The sequence below is a fragment of the Nothobranchius furzeri genome, chromosome 3, assembly GCF_043380555.1.
Source record: "Nothobranchius furzeri strain GRZ-AD chromosome 3, NfurGRZ-RIMD1, whole genome shotgun sequence".
NCBI lineage: Eukaryota > Metazoa > Chordata > Actinopteri > Cyprinodontiformes > Nothobranchiidae > Nothobranchius > Nothobranchius furzeri.
In genome coordinates this window covers 43,193,646-43,217,427 of record NC_091743.1, presented here as the reverse complement: position 1 = coordinate 43,217,427, position 23,782 = coordinate 43,193,646, and the positions used below count along the sequence as shown (strand labels likewise).

Below are 23,782 nucleotides of genomic sequence, written 5' to 3'. Positions count from 1 at the left end.
ATACATAATACATTTCCAGTTCACTCAGGCAGCTGATCTACTCCTCTTGGTGTCATCCTGCTTGCAGGGTTCTTCTTACACATTTGCCAAAATCTAATTCATGTAATTTTTTAGCACATTCTCCCACCTTTAAGAATTTCCAGCAACTTAGATTGGTGACCATTTCTGCATACATTACCAGTAGATATTACCAAAATAATAATCCCACTTCCTTGTAAGAATGAAATTGACAAACACTTTCAAAACATTAAAATACCAACCTTAAAGGCATACTATGCAACTTTTTTCATATTTTTTAATAATTTCCTTGAGCCAGTATGCACTTTAACCCTTTACAGGGTTAATGAAATGTCACTCAGGCCCCCACTGCGTCGTGTATCCAGAACATTGCACATGCAACTTCAGAGTGCCAGGCTGTCTCCTGTTGGACTTCCAGCTCGTTTCCTGCATGTTTTGAATTGCAAACACAGCTGATTTGTTTGATTCAGTGATAAACTGTTCCTGTTAAAACTAATGAAAGCTGGGGGAGACATCTCAGCTGTTAGATTACGGTGTTAAAAAGATGAACGCACAGCAAGGAGATAGGTTTCACTTTTGGTTTTACTGACTGGACACTAGGGGGTGCTAAAAGCAAGTGAAAACGGCCTAGTCTCACTTTAAAATCAAGCATTATATATCTGTAAGAATACCCTTTGCTAAAGCCAGGTTAGACACATGCAGCTTTAGGGCTGCAGATAATAGATCCCTGGCTCTAACTCCTGCACATCTTGTTTGGGTTTTATGGAGCTTCTGACAGCCAGTGCTGATGTGTTGCTCACCTGCAGGTGAGGATTACAGGACACCATGGATGGCTGACCAGAATATGTTGGCTTGAATCTAGTGAAACCTCATCACCCTCAACAACAAGCCGGATTAGCTCAGAATAGTTTCCTCCTGTGGAGGAATCTAAAAGTCTCCCCTCATTTCCTACTGTTCCCCTACCCCAAATGTAATTACTAGTGATTCAAAAATTGTTGCACCCGCTTCATAAATGCTGTCACGCACTGCTTCCCTTGTGCCACCGTTCCCATTATCCTGGGTAAACTCCTCGATTTACTGCACCTTCGCCCTCCCTCTGTAAGGGAAATGGGACTAATGACACAACTCGCTGGGAGGCTGAACACAAAAAAAGCCATTTGAATCACCTCATTAATGTCTCAAAAAGCACCAGAAAGTGTTTTTATCACAGGAGAGCCCGTCTCCCTCGTCCCGTCTGCAGCAGCCACACTCTGGCTTTTCATCAAACACAAAATTGATTTTTAAAATTCATTATTTTGTTTTAAATCTTTCGACAGAGTGGCACCTTTTCTGATTGAATAAGAGGTCGACAGTCAGAGGGAAGGCAAAGACGCTCAGAAAAAAGTACTTTTGGCCGTTTCCTGATTGGAGGAGGTTAGTAGAGGTGATTGTGCTTTTTTCCAACTCTGAACGGAGAGCTGAGGAGCAGCTTTCCCCTGTCAGAGAGGAATGATTCATTTAATTTTCCCAGCTTCAACAATGATGAAAAAATCAAAATGTAACATTTGATAAGCCAAAAAAATAAATAAATTACATACAAGAGCATAAATAATTTAAAAAATGCTTACATGTAGGTTTGTTGGTTTGATGGAGGTCCAAAATACTGTAAAAACTGGTGACATCATGAATAATCTTTCATGAAAAAAGCATGAATATCACTGTTTGGATCAAGCCTCCATGACTTACATTTAAATGGGACAGTCTTTCTCTCTCCAAATGTATTTCTGATGGCATTTACCAGAAAACATTAACTTAAACAGGCAATGTTTCAGCAAAAAATCATGTATCTTTCCTGCGTTAGTGATGTCAAACCTTCTGACACTCAAAAAAGTCAGATGTGAGTCTAACAGCAGATCGGGGTCTAGAGGAGCTTTCAGCAAGACCTGGAAACCCCCCACCCCCACCCTCGTGATGCTGCGGGCGCTGGCTGGACTGAGCATGCTCTGTATGAACTCCTTGTGACCTTGAGGTTCCCATCAATTTTGCATGAGGTCCCCTCATCAAATAGACAAGGAGTCGCACTGCAGCAGGAGAGGCTCACCTGGGTTTCCTCAAAGCCAGACGCCCACTGAGACAGTAACACACACACACACACGGGCACACACACGGGCACACGCACACACATGGGCACAGGCACACAGAGCGCTTTCGCTGATAATGGAAATTCAATAGCTGACCAGAGTGCTCTCCACAATTATGTTTAGTAGGTTATCACTGCAGCGTTAAAATAAATTGATGTTCATTTTTGCTGTTAGGCCAAGTGTAACACAATAAAAGCCCCTAAAACTGCTCCTTTATCAGTGGCTTCCTTTAGGTTTGTGTGTGTGTGTGTGTGTGTGTGTGTGTGTGTGTGTGTGTGTGTGTGTGTGTGTGTGTGTGTTTGTGTTTTACACAGGTAGGCTCATAAAGGCAAAGGAATTAGTAAAAAAAAAATTGGCAGGTTTACAGAGAGTGTCCACAGATTCCCAGGGCTACCAGAATTCAGAAACAATCTGAATCACAAATATTTTGGTTAATATTGGGATCCCAGTTCTTCAGCGGTTTCTCCTCTTTAGCTGAGAAGAAAAACCCATCAGAAACACTGAAGAGCGTCTCAAGCGATGCCCAGAACACATGTTTCTTTGGAGGGCGTGCTAGAACGTGTATTTTGATCACTTCACTAAAGTTGTCCAACATGTTTAGACTAGAATTTACAATAAGTGTCTTCTGAAAAGTACTTTAATCATAAATGATTTGAAAGTTGTTTAATTGTGTAGATTATAAAATAACCAGAGTTCATATTTTAAGGAAACTGCCACCTGCTGATAAAACTCCATGTCTGCAGAGTTGAAATGTTTAGAGGTGAATGAATCTCATCGATTATGCAACATAACTTATCTAGGGCTGTCAATTTATGAAAGCTTTTATATGTGACTAATTTAATTAGTTCCATAGTTACCTTGTGATTAATCACAAAGTATTAGCATATTATTAATGATTATTAACGTAGCTTTACAGTTTTCCATGTTTCTACTGCACTCAACAAATATCAGGAGACAAATATAAATAATTTATGCAAACGCATGTTTGTTATTGTAACAATCCAATAGGAGTGTGTTAAACTTCTCAGTCCAACTTTAAACTCACTAGACTGACCATAGACCACCATAAAAACATCTAATACTGGGCCTTTTTACAACAAGAATCAAATATTTCTAAAACTTCACTGCAGTACGATGCCTTCTGCTCTTGGTGTCGAAAATACAATGTAGGCTACTTAAAACAGTATCAAAACATACCGTCATTATATCATACAAATATTCAGTCAAAGCAGGAAGCTAGTATAAATAAAAGCTTACCAGACTGACTGAACCTGTGACATTAGTTTTAAACACAATGACTAATTACACTAGATAATTTAACTGATCAATCAGTCAAAACAAAACAAGGACAGACAGTGCTGCTATTAAAGCAGAGAAGATCTGCTTTTGGAACCAGGAGATCCATACAGGAAGTAATTGAGGCATGGAAATGGAACCATACAGAAGAAAATCTCTGAAGTCCACCCACGAAGTGTGAGGTGGTGAAAACTGAAACTAATGTTTTATGTGTGTTCTATGCCAGCAGTGCATTTAGCCTTGTTGCTGATACTTTTACATGTTGTGTGAGTTTCGCCTTCAGAAGCAGGGGAAGTGTGCAACTTTCATCAGAAGACTTATTTGTCGATTTTGTTGCTTTTAAAGACAATAAAGGAAGTGAATAAACATACATCTATCAAATATAAATAAGAAGGAGAAGGAGGTCGTATGAACTGAAGGTTATTTTCAAACAACAGCGTGGAATTTTTCCTTTTTCTTCCCTGTTGGTTTTGTAATCTAACACACCCAAAGGGCTGGAGGATTTTCTGGAGGTATAAAGAGACAATTTACCATCCAAAAGATAAAAATTGATTCCATTTGAAACAAGATTCAGTGCTGTTACCTGTCTCTGTGCTACAATGACATTCATAACAAAGAATATATATAAACGGGAGTACATTTTTAATCACACCCTCCTTTTTCTGTGTATGTGTCCCTACTACCCTGGAAAAGCCTTCAACTGAGGTAGTCACATGTCTGCTTAAAGTCACATTACGTGATAGCAGCCAGCAGGCAGAGCACTTTTTTATTCCCACTTTCCAATCACCACTGTGCCCTTGATCCTGTGTTACAGCAGATTCATAGTAAACACAGTGACAGGTGTATTCATAAAGCAGAGCTCTGAGCCCCGGAGTGTGCTCCACAGCTACACTGGACTATTTGTAAAATGCAGAACTGTCAAGGTTCCCATTCGTATGTTCATAGTGTCAATGAGTGGGCGAGGGAGGGGGTGGAGCAGAGAGATTAAAGCCTGATTTATGCTTCTCCGTCTGCGTCAGTGCGGAGACACGCAACGCCGTTATCCGTCCTTGCGTAGCGCTCCGGCAGGCACGCAAGTACGTACGGAGTCGAGCCCACTTTTTTAAACATCCGTCGAACGAGACGGATTACGCAAGCTTGTGATTGGTCAGGACGCCGCTGTTGTTTACAACGCCGCCATTGCAAAGAGAGCCGAGGATAACTAGCGGCAGACACGGAGAAGCTTGAAGAATACCTCGCGAAAAAACCCTAAAAATATGAAGTTTCATCCTCCCGTGACTGGAGGAGTGAAAAGATGCGCAGCAAGCGTTTTATTTGTGGACGGAAATGACAGGAAACGTGGTTTTAGAGGTGAGGAGCGCATGAAGAGGTGGGAGAATGAGAGACAAATATGTCCGTGTTAAAAGTCTCTTATATACACAAAAAAACACAATATAAACACACCATCTTGGACCGATACATGACAGGATACCACAGAACAGCGCTACGCCCTCTGTGGTCCTGCCGGGCAATTTCTTTGCAACACTCTCCAGGAGACGGAGAAGTGTGAGAGCAAAACGCTTCCGTCAATCCGTGCGTGTCTGTCCCTTGCGGAGCTGACAGAGAAGCATAAACCAGGCTTAAGTAAGTTCAGTGGCAGGAAGCCAGCAAGGTATTTGCAAGTGTAAAGCACCATGATTAAGGCACTTTCATCAAAGCCACTGTAGTGTTTACATGAAGTATTTGTATGATGCTTAACCGACTGAAACCTCTGAGCAGAAATCACCAGAAATCTGTCAGTTTTGCTAAATGAATGGAAGAAATTGAAAGTTGAGCTTTACTTCCTAGTTCCCATTCCTGGTCTGTTCAATAAGTGGTCTCCACTGGGCAGTCCACATTGCTTTCCGCTCTGCTGTCTTTTCTCTGATGGATTTTTGGGTGAGAGTCTTCGCAAAAGTTTTGGCATTGAAGTTTGCATATACTCTTCCCTCTTTTTCTGTAGCACTGTGATTCATTTCAGAAATCAATTTCCGCCACATTTCTGAAAAAAGCTTCAGGGCACCAAGAAAGTCCAACAAGCATCAGGACTGTCTGCTAACGTTGATCCAGCAGCAGAACCATGACACCACCAGAACAGGTCTTGCTCAGGGCAGCAGTCGGGTTTGAGTGCATCTAAAGTGAAGAGAAAACAAATGGAGGATGGCATGGAGTCACGAAGGGCAGCAAAGAAGCCACATTCGTCCAATGAAACTATCAAGAACTGACTGATAATCTGCTAACAGGCAACAGATTACCATGAGAATAAAAGGGGCACGGTTGTGTTTTTGTTATAATGAATTCACTTTGTGATTGTTGGAACATCCTGAAAAAATAATGTCTGTAAAAAAAGTGAGTGCGTCCATTTGTCCTGTGTCCTGCAGACATTAGCAACCTGCATTCATGCGAGGATGTTTCTAAGCAAAGGGAGTGGGCTCACTCAGAGTTTAGCCTCAGAACACAGACAAGAATAAAGAACGGTACCTAAACATCCTCCCAGAGGAACTCCCCCAATTCTCCAAGAGCAGACTGTTGATGAGCATTGTTCTCTCCACCAGGCGGGAACAGCGGGCCAGAAGGATAAATATGTAATTAAGTGGATCTGTGGCAAAAATTGCCATGAACTTGTGGTGAACAATTAGAAACCCATGACATTTGAAAATCTCCATGCAGTGATGATGAAGAACAAGCTCCATTAGTCTGAATCTGGACCAGACGGTGGCACAGGAGTTAAGTGCTCGCCCTGTAATCGGAAGGTTGCGGGTTCGAGCCCCACTCAGTCCGTCACTGTCGTTGTGTCCTTGGGCAAGACACTTAACCCACCTTGCCTGCTGGTGGTGGTCGGAGGGACCGGTGGCGCCAGTGCTCGGCAGCCTCGCCTCTGTCAGTGCGCCCCAGGGCAGCTGTGGCTACATCGTAGCTCATCCCCACCAGTGTGTGAATGTGTGTGTGAATGGGTGAATGACTGATTGTGTTGTACAGCGCCTTGGGGGGTTCCAGGACTCTAGAAGGCGCTATATCAAATACAGGCCATTTACCATTTACCAGACGTCGATTGACAGCATGTCAAGCCAAAATGCAGATGTCTTATTAAATAAGGACTTAAAATCCAAATATTAACCTTTTGCCTTAACTTCTGTTTAATTATAAATAAAAGCAAAACTTATTAGATGTGTGTACATCAGTGACCATAGAAACATTTATTTTTTCTTACTGCACAATGGGGAGCGGGTGGGGGTGGGTGCACGATCTTTCTTCCTCCTAACCTGGTCCTGCCCTGCTACTCTATGTGTTGTGAGTCTATCTGGAGCACTTCTCAGCATCTTTCTCTGGATTTATTAACCATGGATCTGGTCTGCTGGTAAATTCTAAATACAGTTGTTATGATGTTTCATTGTTCTGGGATGCTGGTTCAATGACAAATAAAGCTATTCATTCAAATGGATAAAAAAATAAACACATAAAAACAAACACATCATCTAAACCTTGGTCTATGCAGTATTTGTGAGTATTCAGGCATTTCCTCAGTAATGGTCCAACTTGGACCTTATTTATAAAATCAAAACCTGAAGCTTTGATATATTATTTGCCTTGGTTCTCCGTGTCCTAATTATGATGTGCTTTGACGAAGCCATAGGAAGGTTTTCTGTCTGCTATGACATTCTCGTGTTATTGAACAATAACTCTTAAAGACTCTTCACCCTTCATCTCACTCAGAACACTGATGCACGGTGACACATTCCTTTTATAACTAAGAACATTGATTTTGTTTTTGAGCCCCTATTGATCCTACCCCCTGTTGTAAATGCCAAAGTTTAGATTCATTTATTGTTGTTGAAAAATAAATTCTCACCTAATGCATTTTTTTTTCATAGAGCGTTTCTCTTAGCAGGAAGTTGCTATTTATTCTTCCCTTTAGAATATTTATGCACTCAGCTCAGACTAAGAAATGTTGCTAAAAGAAAAATAACAGATGGAAATTAACGTATTGATATTTTTCTTGCAGTGTTTGTGGACAACAAGACTTTTCTTTAGTGTTTAATTATCAAACTTCAAGAGGAACCCGTGATTAGATTTGTTTTATGATGCTGTAGGAAGAATAAAACATCTGTTGCATTACGGTTTCTTCAGATCAGTGAAAGATTCCATTAATTACATCCTCCTGACTACCAGTAGCTCTGATTGATCCTCTGTTGTGGATATTGGTAAAATTAAAAGGGATGTGAAATATTCTTGTTTACAAAACTGACTACTTTTCTCCATGCCGTGAACAGACTTATTAAGACTGCAGGTATTTTTTTAAGAAGCACACTACTAAACAAACTCCCTTAAACCGTTTGTGACTTAAAATGTTGTTTTGTATGATATTTTTTATTTTCTTAAAGAAAGTTTGAATGACTTCATTGAATTTTTGCAAAGTTGCTTTTTATTTAAAACTGCACATTTGTTATTTGTTTCCCCCGTTGCATTGTGTTTTGTTTTTATGAGGCAAAGAAGTTTTACTGAGTTTGTTCATAGGAAAGCTTTAACTTTTTAGAAAATGCATAACTCTTTATGTTTACACATATGACTTAGCCCAGTTATTTGTAACTAAATAATAATAATAATAATAATAATAATAATAATACATCAAACTTATAAAGCGCTTTTTAGGACACTCAAAGACGCTTCCATGCACTCTCACATTCACACACTGCCAGTGATGGTAAGCTACTTTGTTGCCACAGCCGCCCTGGGGCGGCCTGACAGAGGCAAGGCTGCCATTTGGCGCCGTCGGCCCCTCTGACCACCACTAACACATTGTAACAAGCTATAATTAATTGTACTGATGCACTGAAAATAAATAAAGTGAGAGTGAGAGTTACACTCCTGAACTGCTGAGGATCTAACCAAATGCTGTACCCATGAGAACCAAACCCTAGACGTTTAAATGAGCTTGCCTGAAGCTAATGACAATAGCATCAATTAGCTGAGCTGTTATTGGCAGAGGCATCAGCCACAGATTTAAAGTTAGGTTTCTGTGAAGCTATTTTCAAACGTGAACTATTGAGATCATTTCACAACCCCAATATTTTAGATATAAAATTCTTTAAGTATTTCCTTCAGTCATTAAATTAGCTGAAGACTGTCACACTTGTTATTTTCACTTAATTCATAGGAGAAAATGTGGGAAATTGTTTCTCACCGTTGAAAACCAAAATGAGGATCTGCACGGGGAATGCCAGGGAGATTCGTTTCTCACCAACAGTGTGTTACTAAGAAATGTAAACCTGGATTTTGGTTTGGTAAGAATCTTTTTTTGTTTGGTTATTTTACAAATAACTTATGTGTGAAACCACCTTTAATTAGAAAATCTATCAGCTTGTATAAAGAGAACAACCATGCTGCTGGATAGTTTGATATCTCGGACCAATACGGAGATGCTGATGCTTTTATCACCAGTAGAATAGACTACTGTAATGCCCTGCTTTCTGATCTTCCCAAAAAGAGCATCTCAGGTTTACAACTCCTACAAAATTCGGCAGCACGTGTCCTGATGAAGACCAGGAGGCGGGAGCACATTACACCGGTTTTAGAATCACTGCACTGGCTCCCCGTAAGTTTCAGGATCAATTTTAAGGTTCTTCTAATGGTGTTTGTGTCTTAATGGTCTTGGGCCTTCCTATCTCTCAGAATTGTTTTCACCATATGAACCCTCATGGCCTCTGCGCTCCTCTGGCAGGCGTCTCCTGGTCATCCCTAAAGTCAGGACACACACTCATGGCGGGGCGTCCTTCCAGTGTTATGGCCCTCGCCGCTGGAACGAGCTGCCTGAGGACCTCAGGGCCGCAGAGAACGTTCATGTTCAAGTCCAGGCTCAAGACCCACCTTTTTAGGTTAGCTTTTATCTAAATATTTACTACAGTTGTATTTCTCGTTTTACATGATTATATTTTATTGCTTGCTTTGCAAGTTTTGTATGACAATATTTTAGCATTGTTTTCATTATTTAATATTATTATTTTATTGTCTATATGATTTTATTTATTACTTATTTTCTTACATTTGTAATTTATATTAGCTCTTTTATTTTCATATTTTTACTAATTTTAATCCAGTGTTTCCTCTGTAGGGGCCCTCTGCCCCGGGGGCGGTGGTCGACTGTAGCTTCCTGGGCGCTCTATAGGTGGTGTTTAAGTGGAGGTGGGGGTCTATGCTCCCCCTCCTCTGAGCGCCCTGACTTAGTGTGGAAGACCTGATGCTGTCGGGGCAGACGGCTCCTCTGATGGCGTTTCCGTGCCTTACCTTACTTTGCTCATCTGGCTCAGCCGAATATACATTTTTACTGGTATGTGTGTGTGTGTGTGTGTGTGTGTGTTTGCATATGTCAATGTTTTTAAAATGTTATGGGAATTTGGGGTCATTTTGTAAAGCACTTTGAGTAGCAGTTTGTTTGAAAAGCGCTTTATAAATAAAATCTGATTGATTGATTGATTGAATGATTGATTGATTGATTGATTGAATGATCAAGGAACTTCCTCTTGGAGAAACGACACCCTCAGGTTGGTCAGATGGACAGGGAAGAAGATGAGAAAAATAGTCAAGGGCTAAAAACAGAACTTCAAAGTCAAAGTACGGAAATTTCTGTTCACATTATTGGCCATATTTTGAGATATATTGAGCTCCATATGGAAAACAACCCAGGAAGGGTTCCATTACCAACAGAATTTTTTTTGGAAAATTCGGGATATGTGTGACAGTAAAACTGGATATATTACTGGAAATTACCCAAACGGTTCTGAAAGAAAGAATCCTTTGAACTCAGCAGCTCCAAACAAATCTGACTTTTGTCCGTCTATCATTTAGAATGGGGAACATTGAATCTGTGCCAATTACAAAAAAAGCCTCAAAGCTAGCAAAGCATCCCGAATTTAAATCTATTGATTTATATCAGAAAGATCAGTCTCACTTACAGGTCAGTGGTTCTTGATACCAAAACTGGTAAAATGGTAAATGGCCTGTGTTTGTATAGCACCTTCCAGGGTTCTATAACCCCCCCAAGGTGCTTCACAACACAATCAGTCACTCACTAATCCATACACACTCACACACTGATGGTGATGAGCTATAATATAGCCACAGCTACCCTCGGACATTTAAACTAAAAAGCCAAAAGCACTGAAGAATTATGAGGAGATAGAGATCCCTCAGACACCCCTTTTGTTTAATTATTTGAAATATTCAACTGAATTGATATTCAAAAGCAAAGTTTTAAATGTGTTCAAAAGAAGAAATATCAATAAATTGTGTTAGTTGTGCCTTTTTTGTTTATCGAAGATGGGAACAACACATTTATATGTATGTTTCCCTCCTACAAACTAACCATTAACCTATAATCACTTTTGACAAACTAACACCTTCAGGGACCAGCTTTCCATGCAGATCTTAAACCATAAATATCCAGGGCAGCTGTGGCAATTAAATGCACAGCTCTGACTGCAATATCCCTCTTTGGTTGCCGTAACCAATGAAATTAAAGCTGCTCATTTTCGGGGTGTGACTTAGTGCATAGTGTGCACACTCCAGCAGCAGTCCCAGCATGGCCACTTCCTAAAGGCACCCCTCTCAGTCTGTTTGGGACATTTTGAACTTTTAATTTCAGCATCAGTGAAAAAAACTCCTTGCCTGAAGGGAAACAAGTCAAGGACAATCAGTGTCAGAAAGAATGATGCAATCCAAATAAGGTCAAAATAAAGACTTTCCTCAAAGTGAAATTGTGGACAAAAACACAGCGTCTTTAAAAACATTATCTAAAACGTCAGTCTGCTCTGATGAGAGTTTCCTGACTCAAAAATCTATTTGTCCTGTTAAGGCAGGTCTAACATTCTATTCCTATTCCTAATTGAGGGCATTGACTCTGAGCTGTAAAGCGACTGGCCCAGAAGAGTGCTGCCATTGCGGATGTATGTTGTGTCTGGGGCAGACTGAGGCCCGGTGCACCAAACATGGAAATGTTGTGCCCGACAAGAGCCTTAAATGTCTCACAAGTTATTAAAGTGCTTAAAAATACCAAAACAAAAATGAAAAAAAACTCATTTACACATCCAGCCAACACATTAGACTCTGCAGCCGTTGAGTTCCCGTGACCTGACAGCTTAATTCTACTGTTTACCCTCCTTTGTTTTGGTTCTCCTCCTACTCCTGACAAACACATCTGGCGCATTAGCTACTAAACACTCCTCTGTGTTCACTTATCACTAACCTCGCTCAGCAAGCTTGTTCCAGGTAAGTAAAGTTTATGAGAGCTGGGGGATTTTTTTGTTGTCTCAACTGCTGCTTGAAACAGAGTCGACAAAGGCAGTAGCCGAACATAAAGCCAAGACAATGAGCTGGAAAACACAGATGCACTCCATGAGGCTAATGGTACTTTCAGAGTTGATCGTAAATCTTTGTGGGGACGTTCCACCAGGTGAAACCTTTCTTATTTCATGTTGTCGTTTGATCCTTTGTTGGTGTAAAATATCGATCGGAGCAGTTTTAACACGGGAATTCTCTGTAATGATGATAATCAGTCTTGTTGCATCCAAGTTCTGCTCACAGGTTCAGATGAAGAGCTGTTGTTACTCTGATGACGACTGAACGCCTGATAGAGAAAGTATTGGTGTTTTGAGAGGGCTGCATTCCACTTCTGAGGCTGCACATGCTGGCTGTTCTTTAAAGGTGCAAGCAAGCTCAGCTTCCTCTAAATAGACGCAGCCCTTGTTACTACACCTGTGCCGCCCTATAGGTTAAAATGTCTGCTATGGAATGGCCTTACCATCATGAAAGGACTTTAGCACATGAAGAATCAGCAATCCATAAAGGGAATTTTGTGGCCACTTTACGTAGATGAAACCAACTCACAACCTAATGGCACAACAAAGGAGAGCCCGTTCAGTAGGTCAGCACTCATATTGCTCCAGGATGTTCAAAATGTTCATTATGGTTCAAGAAAGGACCAAAGGAAGCCTTTTCTGTTGAAAGATAAAAAAAGTAAATAAATAAATAAACAGATGAAGTGGTCAGAGGTTTGAAATCTCCACATCACCCCGCTTCTCCTCCAGCTTCACTGGCTGCCAGTCAACTTCAGGGTTCATTTCAAGATTCTGGTTCTGGTCTATAGGGCCTTACATGGACAAGCACCATCTTACATTGGTGATCTTCTTAGTCCCTACACCCCCAGCAGGTCCCTGAGGTCCAGTGATCAAAGCCTACTGGTTGTGCAGCACCAGGCTAAAGGTCAAAGGTGACAGATCATCTGCTGCTGTGGCCCCCAGACTCTGGACCTCTCTCCCCCTGAGCCTGAGATCAGTGGACTCAGTGGTCTCCTTTAAAAAGCAGCTGAAGACTCACTTGTTCAAGCTGCCTTTTGTATGACCTTCTTCACCACTCTCTCTTTATTCTGCTCTCCCCACCTATTCCACCTTCCTCAGGATCCACTGATTTCCCTCTTTCCAATTCACTCTCTCTCTTTCTTAACATTTTTTAAAATCTCAATTGTCTATTTTTGCTCATTTTAAATGTATTTTTTACCATTTTCTAAATGCTTTTTTATATTTTTACATGTTTTGAAGTGCCTCGTGATTTTTATCTTGACAGGCGCTATAGAAATGATACCTTCTTCTTCTTCTTCTTCTTCTTCTTCTTCTTCTTCTTCTTCTTCCACAATTTGATCTGCCTTGAATCTAAACCCCAGACAGCGATCTAAACCTTCAGGAATGTGACCAAAACATCTGCTATGGGAACCAGGACAGCAAAGCCCCTAAACCCGCCCAAGGAAAAGATCGGTGGAGAGATTTCTAACCTAACTGCATTATTAAATCTCTCACTGTGGTTTAAAGGCTTGGTACTCTGTACTTTTACGTTGGAAATGAGAACGACTGGAGGTCTTTTTTATAAACTTTGGAGGGTTCTATTTGTGTAAAAGCCATAGGTAGTTAATGTAATATGAGATTTATTACAGGAGTTGAATTTACTGAGTTTATGCTACAATTAATTACATCTGCTTTTAGCAACAGAGTGGTCAGAGGAAAAGTGGGTGGGGCTAGAGCAACACGAGGATATTAACAATAATGTGAACCATACAAGCAGGACAAAATGATAATAAACACAGTAAAGGATTATTCATTCTAACTGCTTTGTTTGGAGTATTTTATCCACTTTATTACATGGTTATTTAAAAAAAACACGACTTCTGGTTCTGGATGCTGATATATTCAGCTGATAGTGAATACAACAAGCATAAATATCACTAACTCTCCAGTCCTGTAGGTCACAAACTCTCCAAGAACAACACGTTAACATCCTTTTTAAAGAAAGACACTTTTTAAAATGGCTGAGGACCCACTTTGTGTTGAGTGAAGTGATGAAAGTGTTAGTTGCTCCTCTTTCTGTGGGATGGCTCAAGTTGCACAATCAGTATAATGATACCCCCCCTCCCCCCTCTTTCCATCCCCACCAGCGCTGTCAGGCCTCAACTATGTTTTCAGTGCAGACTCATTAAAGGAAATGTAAGCATTTAACAGAATGTCACTCACAAGGTTACTGCTTCTCTATCCTGCTTGCTGTGCATCTCCATGCCGCTGACCAAGCTCCGACACACAATCAACCACAAAAATGAAGAGACAGCTGCCATTTTCAAGCTAGCTCACTGCCTTGCCAGGGACTGGCCAGAGCCATATCAAAGGATCTGTGGTGCAAATGAGTCACAGGGATTTCCTGTTCTCTTCTAATGATTTCCTAAGCCGCGCACCAATTTATAAATCTTCAGTAGGCGCAGCAATTTAAATCTTTTCATTATCAAAGTTAACCTCCCTCATCTGCAGCCATGGATATATTCGTCAACCACATTTGATTCCGACTCCACATCATAGCCACGGCTGAAAATAGATAAGCTTTTTTCAATTAGAAATGGATGCTCAATTAAGCCGCTGATCTTTGAAGCTTGTCGGAGTTTTTTATTTCTTTTTTTTTCTAGATGATGACTAGATTTTCTCTCTCTGGAGGTTCTGACCAAAAACATTGAAAGAAAAAAGTATGTATCAGTAACTAGCAGTGCCCCCTTTAATTTCTATGAAAACAGCAAGGACGTAACCAATTACCAGGCGCTACCTTTTCCCCCTTCATGGGATGCAGACGTGCAGCGCAAAGCAGGTGCACGTCTGAGGTCCAGGCTTAGCTGTGGCTTACCTGTACTGCGGTGAAGGAATACCCTCTGCTTCACACGTGATGGTGGCCTGGTGGTCTGGGGAGTTGATTGGCAAAATGAGGTCACTTGGCTGTGTCCTCCATCTTGGCCCTTGAAATATGACATCCTCTGTACAGGCTGTAGAGGACGAGAAAATTGTACAAGCTGGAAAATTTGTCTCTTTGACCTTAAAAATACCAGAAAAATACACACTGTAAGGACAAATAATTAATCTCACAGAAATCCAGGAACTCAGTCTGTTACTTTTTCAGTTTACTACCTAGAGTGGGTTTTCTCTCTCTGAACAACTCTTCACAAAGATGTGTGTGCAAGGAACGCATCAAAATCCTGCTCAGGCATTAATTTATCTTATTACATGAATTTCACTCAAATATGTAAAGAATTAAGACCTAATACAATAATTTGTATGTTGGTCTCTGATTTGTGCAGCACTTGATGAAACTTACAAAGACAAAACACACGATCATGACAGCAGTGTTAATTTCGTTGACTAAATATTTTCTTTTTTGTGACAAATTACTTTTTGTGGAATAAAATTAAACAAAAATGAAAAAGTACACACCAATAAAGAATAAATTATAACAAATATTGATCAACATCTTTGTTGACAAATGAGAGACAACAAAATTTGACAGAAACGAAAACCTAATCGTAAAAAGAAAAGATGGGGCACCGGAAAAAAGAACCAATCAGCAAATGTAACTTGCGGGACTAGATGAGAAAAGAACCAACCAGACGTTGGAGGAGGCCACGGTTTGAACGAGCTACAGCTAACCAGACATCATATACTGATGCTCATGCCGGTAAAAGGTATGTCTAAAACAGTAGATGTGACAATCTGAAAAATGTTTTCTTGGTGAGTGCACATCCGGGGTTTCCCTTGGTTACACTGTTTATGTTTATGTTTATTCATTTAGCAGACGTTTTTATCCAAAGCGACTTACAATTTATAACCTATAGGGCATGTTGAGATATGTGGGGGAAACCGGAGTACCCGGAGGAAACCCACGGAGCATGGGGAGAACACGCAACTCCACGCAGAAAGGCAGCAGCCGAGCGGAGTTTTGCACCTGCAACCTTCGTGCTGCGAGGCAACAGTGCTAACCACTGCGCCACCATGTAAACCATGTGTGCCATGTAAAGCCTAATTTATACTTCTCCGTCCGCATTGGGACGGAAACACGCAACACCAATATGCGACAATGCAAGAGCTCTCTGACGGACTCGCAGAGGAAGATGGAGACATGCCCCATTTTTTAGCTATCCATTGAAAGTGATGGAGAACACAAGCTTGTGATTGGTCAGGATGCCACTTCCTGTAAATTGGTCACCTGCATCGTTGCTGCTTCAAAAAATTAAGACATATTTAGCGGCAGACTAAACAGATTGAAAAACGCATCGCTAAAAAAGGCTGGAAATATGAACGTTTATCCACCCGGGATTGACGGAGTACAAAGATATGCAGGACGAGTTTTATTTGTGGACGGAAAAGACGAGAAACGTGAGTTTAGAGGTGCTGATCGTAAGAAGAGGTGGAGAGGAATGAGGGACAAATTTGTCCGTGTTAAAAAGTCTCTGAAATACGTTAAAGCAATGTAAACACAATTAGGGTTGTCACGGTAACCGGTATAGCGGTAAACCCCGGTAAAAAAGTTGACAATAAAAATAACCGTCCAGTTTTTAAAAAACTATATTATCTCGGTGGGTTTACCGTGGCCGCGGTTTCGGCGCGGTGACCCTTACCAGCCACCGTCGCTTCAGCTGAAGTTCCCGCGGCGCACACACGCACTTTTTAGTTTGCAACGGCACCAAAACTTTGAAGCTGAAATAATGGCCGAAGGAGGAGACGGCAGCGCCCAGGACATCCATCAGCCCTCAAAGAAGACTATTTCGGAAGTATGGGCATATTTTGGATTTCTGAAAAACGCTGAGGGACAGTTAATAGAAGACTGGTATCCCGTTTGCATAACGTGCAGGAAACAAGTGTCTGCAAAAGGCAGCAACACTTCGAATCTAATGGCACATCTGCGTGACCATCACCCACGTCTCTACAGCCAGTGCAAGGTAAGTTAACATTAGCATTTTAGCTCAAATGCATGACGTGAGGACTTTTGGTTGAGGGAGAATGCAACGAGTCACTATATACTGCAGCCGCAGCGTCCTCTGCCAGCATTTAAACCGTGTCACGGACACCCTGTTGCTGGATGAAGCATCTTATTTGTTGATGGTGAAGAGAAATATACAATTAGTTCCTTGTCATTGATTTGTTTACTTATTCAATGCCATTTATACTTGGACATTTGGATTTGATTACATAGTGTAGTAGTTATTTTAGTAATTTGTTTAAAGTGGCTATTTATTTTAAATTCATATTTTTTAAGGTTGACTTGTACAGTGCTCAAGTCAAGTGTGGACTGGAGTTTTAGATTTTCATTTTGATAATGAAGAAAACAAGTATATGAGAAAACAAGTGGTGTTTCTTTGATTTGTTTACATATTGTTTATGGTTTGAATGTTTGGATTTGTATAATTTAAACCTGCACTGACTACTGTAACATGTTCCAGAAAAATAAGCTATTTGTTCCTTTACTTGTGAAAAGTTGCACTTTTGCTAAGGCTTTGTGTTATTTTAGGTTTAATAAACACTGTTAAACCTTTTCAAAACTATTTCAGTTTGTGTAGAACAGGACTATCAATGCTTTCTGAACATATGCAACACCGTTTAAAAAATACCGCGATAATACCGAAAACCGTGATAATTTTGGTCACAATAACCGTGAGGTTAAATTTTCATACCGTGACAACCCTAAACACAATAGTAAATACACCATTGTGGATACATGATATGTAATGGTGGCCGGACACAGAATAGCGCTACGCCCTCTGTTGTCTTGGACGGGAATTGTTTTGCAACAATCCCCAACTGATGGAGAAGTCTGAAAGCAAAATATCTCAGTCAACGTGTGAGCATCTCTCCCTCGCAGAGCTGACGGAGAAGTAAAAATGAGGCTTTAGAAGTGAGGAGGAGTGAGAAATGTCAGGAGCATTTGGACTGCTGGTCAGAGCTCAGCGAACAAAACCTGAGCAGCGCACTGTGCATCTTGTCGTGGTGCTGCTTCGACTGATAAGATCAGCGTTTGGTGTTCTAGCGGTGCTTTGTGAGGAGAAATTTTCAAGTGTCCCGCCTTAATCAGTGAGTCTAATAACTCTAATACGTACACCTGAAAAGCATTTTAATGTTTGATGAATGATGTCATTTCCTGTCATGTTTACAAATATTACTGCACATTATACATATTTTTAACTTCATTATTATTGAGAGACACAATTTGAAACTGTGAGTGTTCATTTTAACATTTTCCAATAATTATTGTTATTAAAACAATGATAAAAACAGTTTTATTGATCCAATGTGTGAAATGTGAATTTTATATATTTCTTTACAGTTTCAAGTAGGTGTAGTTAACATTTCTTTTACACAAGTTAAAAATTATTGCATCAATAGAAAGCATATACATTTTAGTCGACTAAACTAGGACTAAAACTAACACGTTGGATGACTAACTTTTGACTAAAATTAAAAAGAATTTTAGTCAAAAGACTAAGACTAAAACTAAATTAATATTTCTTGTGAAAATTAACACTGTATGACTGCATAATTAAGGGCACCAACGCTTAAGTATCAAAGTACCAATACTACTATCCTTTTTGTGACTTATGGTTCATTTTCACTTCATTCATAATTGAAAATATATATATACACACACAAACACACGCGCACACACACACACACACAAACACACACACACAGGTCCTCAAAAAATAGCATATTGTGATAAAGTTCATTATTTCCTGTAATGTACTGATAAACATTAGACTTTCATATATATTAATCAAATCAAATCACTTTTATTGTCACGTCACATGTGCAGGTACACTGGTACAGTCCATGCGAGTGAAATTCTTGCGTGCGAGCTTCACATTAACAGAGTTGTGCAAAAATACATTTATATATATATATATATATATATAATATAATATATATATATATATATATATATATATATATATATATATATATATATATATATATATATATATATATATATTAGATTCATTACACACAATTTAAGTAGTTCAAGCCTTTAAATTTTTCTAATATTGATGATTTTGGCATACAGCTCATGAAAACCCAAAATTCCTATCTCAAAAAATTAGACTATCATGAAAAGGTTCTCTAAATGAGCTATTAACCTAATCATCTGAATCACCTAATTAACTCTGAACATCTGCAAAGGATTCCTGAGGCTTTTAAAAACTCCCAGCCTGGCTCATTACTCAAAACCGCAATCATGGGTAAGACTGCCGACCTGACTGCTGTCCAGAAGGCTATCATTGACACCCTCAAGCATGAGGGTAGAACACAGAAGGAAATTTCTGATTGAATAGGCTGTTTCCAGAGTGCTGTATCAAGGCACCTCAGTGGGAAGTCTGTGGGAAGGAAAAAGTGTGGCAGAAAACGCTTCACAACAAGAAGAGGTGACCAGACCCTGAGGAAGATTGTGGAGAAGGACCGATTCCAGACCTTGGGGGACCTGCGGAAGAACATGGAGTAGAAACATCCAGAGCCACTGTGTACAGGCGTGTGCCGGAAATGGGCTACAGGTGTCACATTCTCCACGTCAAGCCACTTTTAAAAAAGAAACAGCGGCAGAAGCGCCTGACCTGACCTGGGCTCCAGAGAAGCAGCACTGGACTGTTGCTCAGTGGTCCAAAGTACTTCTTTCGGATGAATTCAAATTTTGCATGTCATTCGTAAAATCAAGGTGCCAGACTGGGCAGAGGGAAATGCCAAAATGCCTGAAGTCCAGTGTCAAGTACCCACAGTCAGTGATGGTCTGGGGGTGCCATGTCAGCTGCTGGTGTTTGTCCACTGTGTTTTATCAAGGGCAGGGTCAATGCAGCTAGCTATCAGGAGATTTTGGAGCACTTCATGCTTCCATCTGCTGAAAAGCTTTATGGAGATGAAGATTTCATTTTTCAGCACAACCTGGCACCTGCTCACAGTGCCAAAACCACTGGCTGTAGCTAACGAATCATTACAAGAGAAAGCTGAGAGACGCAAGGTGATGTGTCAAATGTCATTGTCCAGATTTCACCATAGACAAGTGGAATATGGGCAAAACAAGTGAGAAAACATTTTACCCTTTGCTGCCCTATAGACTTCATAACAGTGACTAGTTTAACTGGGTCACAGGAAGTTGACTTGACTGGTATTTTGTTGTCTTTTCTAGTTTTTACACTGCACAGGTTGGGGAAATTTTGAAAATTTTCTAAAGAATAATCAACTATCACTCATTTAACCATTCACATATTTTGCTAGCAAACTTGTCCAATTTCTACAAGCTTATCACTTGAAATAACACATCAAAACATAGACACGTTTGTCTTCTTTCAAAAACAATCTTTCTCTCTGCTGTAGGACCTTTTGTTTTGTCTCAACTATTGTCCAGATGCAAAGCTTCGATATACTTAAGTGTTATATTTTTATTATCTTGAGACCAGGAAATGAACAGCTATCGAACATGCCATATCTCCCATATAAAACACTTTACACACATAAAAATTCACAAGCGTGACCACCAGCCTTCTGTTACAAACTTGTGTACATTCTTGCTGTGTTTGTCTTCTAATTCCATTTTTGGTGTGAGCAAGGTGTGATGTTCTCGTTCCGGCATCTTAAATTGAAGCGAAGGTGGTTCCTAAGACGTGCACGTTTTTGAGGTAAACGTTCCAAACGGCGGAAGTCCTTTGTTCCTTGTTGTCCGTATTTTTCTTTAAACATCTTTTGTACATTCTTGCTGTGTTTGTCTTCTAATTCCATTTTTGCTTCTTTTTTAAAACACAGATAAGGTTTCTCTTTACCTTGCTGACGGTTTCGTTTGCGGCTGCAAACATCTTCAGAGCTGACGCTGCTGGTGGCGTCACTTCCTACTCCGTTTATCTGTGGGCAGCAGAGGGCGACAACATCCTCTGCTGCCCGCATGGATGAAGGAAGCTACAGAGATAAGGAGACGTGGATGTGGGACCATGAACAGAGACGATGGGGTTTACACATTGGATCGCGCATGGGACTACATGGGAGAGCAGGCAGCAGAGGATGTTGTCGCCCTCTGCTGCCCGCGGATAAACGGAGTAGGAAGTGACGCCACCATCAGCGTCAGCTCTGAAGATGTTTGCAGCCGCAAACGAAAACGTCAGCAAGGTAAAGAGAAACCTTATCTGTGTTCTTCTGTTACAAATCAAGAAGTCCTTCAAACTGACTTGTACTGTTCATCCAGGAACTGTTTGTCTGAGGCTTACTTTTTGGTTTGTGTTCTTGCCTTCCTATTATTGCATTTGTTAGAGAGAGTGGTGTATGGTTTCCATGGTGACCTAATAATCCACTGGTAGTTACCATAGGGGCCTAATGGGTCATGCATAGTTGCCATGGCAATGGTAATGGTTACAACTGGTAGTAACATGGCGTCTTAAATGAGACACTAGGAGCAGTTCTCGTAACACTTGTTATACATGAAAATAAACACAGTCTGTCTTAGATTAGCGTATCACTACAATTATGTAGGAATTTCAAGCGTTGGCTGCATTGTCCACTTCAAAATAGTCAAGATTTGATACATCTTCCTCGTCTGAAAGTCCCTTATCAGCAGAAATAAATACAACTATAGAAAGACACTGCTCACTGCTTTAATTACAATCTAAACATTTAGTTTACTTAAAGATTTTAATGAGTCCCACGCAGCTGGCTGACTAACTGACAACGTAACAGAGGTGTTTATGTTAATTACCTGTCTGAGACAATGTAGTGATAACAGCAACTGACGACTAAAGCTGAGCTCTCACCAAGAGTCAACTCCTAACACACACAGCCAGTTTTCACACACTTTTCCAGTAATTAACAGATCCTTGCAAGTGACAGAGTGGATATATAAAGAGGAGGGATCTATTTAAAGAAAATCTATGTTATTCTACACACAAACAAGCTAACAGGGGCCATACGGATGCAGTCATTTGCCAGCAGCCTAAAATGAAAAGATGTGGAACACAATCTGGTACTAAATCAAAGCAAGTCACCAGAAGGCCAGAGTGGGTCTGATTAATATCCTACTGCTAACAGATTGCAGCATGTGGCTAGCAGTTCTACATGTGGTTCAAGCTGGTGGGAACGTGTCAACAAATCAAACCAGGTTGAGGGGTGAGAACGGACAACGAGTCACAGCTCCTCACAGGTCTTGATTAACCCGGAAAAAGTAGAGTCTAAATAAAATGTATAACAGCAAATAAAAAGATGCTTTGAAATTTCAGAATTAATTCATCAAGAAATTGTAGAATTGTGTTAATTTTGACATGAAACACAAAATCAGATGAAGAGAACCTCAGATGAGCAACAGCAAAATAAAAGATTAACAAAAACGTACATGTTTGGATAAAAGAACTAAATATATCAAATGACTGTTGCCACACTCGTTTACAACAGTGATTGCGTTCGTTGATATAAATTTGCTGATGTTGTGTTGTGAATCATATTTCTGTTGCATTGTCCAGTATTTGCAACAATACTAGTTGTGTCTAACAGCTGACTCTAAGATGTTTTGGTATCCATGATAATTCAGTTGAGTGCTTGAACCCAGTGGCTGCAAAACCAACACCCTTCCACCACCGTGCTGACAGCTCAGATGAGCTCTTTGTGCTGATATAGGTCCAGTTTAAATTAATTATGGTGCTGTAAACATGATTTCCTACTATCACTGTTGTTCTGGTTTGTCTAGAACCCATTGCTCCAGATTTTTTCACTTTTCTTGGACAAAACTTTCCAAACCATAACAGTTCTTCCTCAGGGCTGCCCTTTTCTAGATATAATTTTCCAACAAACCATGTCTATTTTGCATTTTAATGGTATTCTCTCTCTTTTGCATTGTGATGTCTGTGCTTTTAGCAATTCAAAGCTTCAATCTAAAGTAAAGTTACAGAGAATTGTACATTTTTTATTTTCTAGCAATTTCCTCATACAGAAATTTATGATAAAACTGAGATAACTGGTGGGTAGTTGGAGGAACCACATTGATAGAAAAGAAAAAAGGCTTATTTTGCAAGGTCAAAACTTCTGTGCACCAAGAGCAACAAAAAGATCTGTTTTAATACATGTTTAAAATTCCCAATTTTTTTATAAAACTATTCTGTCGACAGATAAATCAGAAGTGGTGGTGGTAGTGTGATGGTCTGTGACTGCTTAGCTGCTTCAGGACCTGGACCCACTGTAAGTGATGGAAACATGAAATCTGCTCTTTGGCAGATCATTTGACCTTTGACCTCCAACATGCTGATTGTACTTGACCCTCTAATATGGCCCAATTAAAATGAGTTACAGCCATTAATTAAGTCTGCGGGTGATTTAGTTTTTCACATGGGGCCTTGTTGGCTTGGATAGCATTTTTCCTTTAAAACATCTTTTCAAAACTACATGTCTTTTTCTCCTTTATAGTTTGTAATGTGAAATCAAGTTTGACACCCTTGTTATGAATAAATATCCCATTCCCTCCTACAGTCGAGTTTACCTGTCTCTCCAAACTGGGAACTTCACTAACTTTCCACATAAGATAACCTCTGTGGTGTCAGTTTATTTTGTCAAGCTGCCCCACAAGACAATGTCACTTCAGATGCTCATAATGACTGTGTTTAGCTACAGGGACATTCCAGTTGCCACCATTTCACCACAAAAACACTGAATACAAACTAGCACCACAGCAGAGACCAAGGCCAAGCTAAAAACACTTCTCCGCTAGGAAGGTGAGGCTGCTTGGATCCCTCTCCCTTGGGCGCAGTGTGTGAATTACCCATGAGCCAATTTGAATAACATTCACTGGGAGCTACAATGTCATCTGAACAAGGGCTGACATTCTGGTGGAGTGTCTGTGCCTCTCCTGCTTGAATCCCAGGTGGCTGCGCAAGGGCAGAATGAGGCGCGGTGGAAAGTAGATTGTACTAAAATGTGAAGCTGGATTCATTGCATGGATCCTGATAATGATCTGGACAGGCCATAAACAGG

General features: G+C 40.3%; 1 protein-coding gene across 1 annotated transcript in view; it reads right to left on the bottom strand.

Annotated features, from left to right (window-relative positions):
• Nucleotides 1-23,782, bottom strand: part of cntn3b (contactin 3b) — a 118,138-nt gene that overhangs the window by 82,579 nt on the left and 11,777 nt on the right. Inside the window, exon 3 of the mRNA XM_015959946.3 lies at nucleotides 14,658-14,793. Coding sequence (XP_015815432.1) covers nucleotides 14,658-14,793 — 136 coding nt within the window. The remainder of the gene's footprint in view (nucleotides 1-14,657; nucleotides 14,794-23,782) is intronic.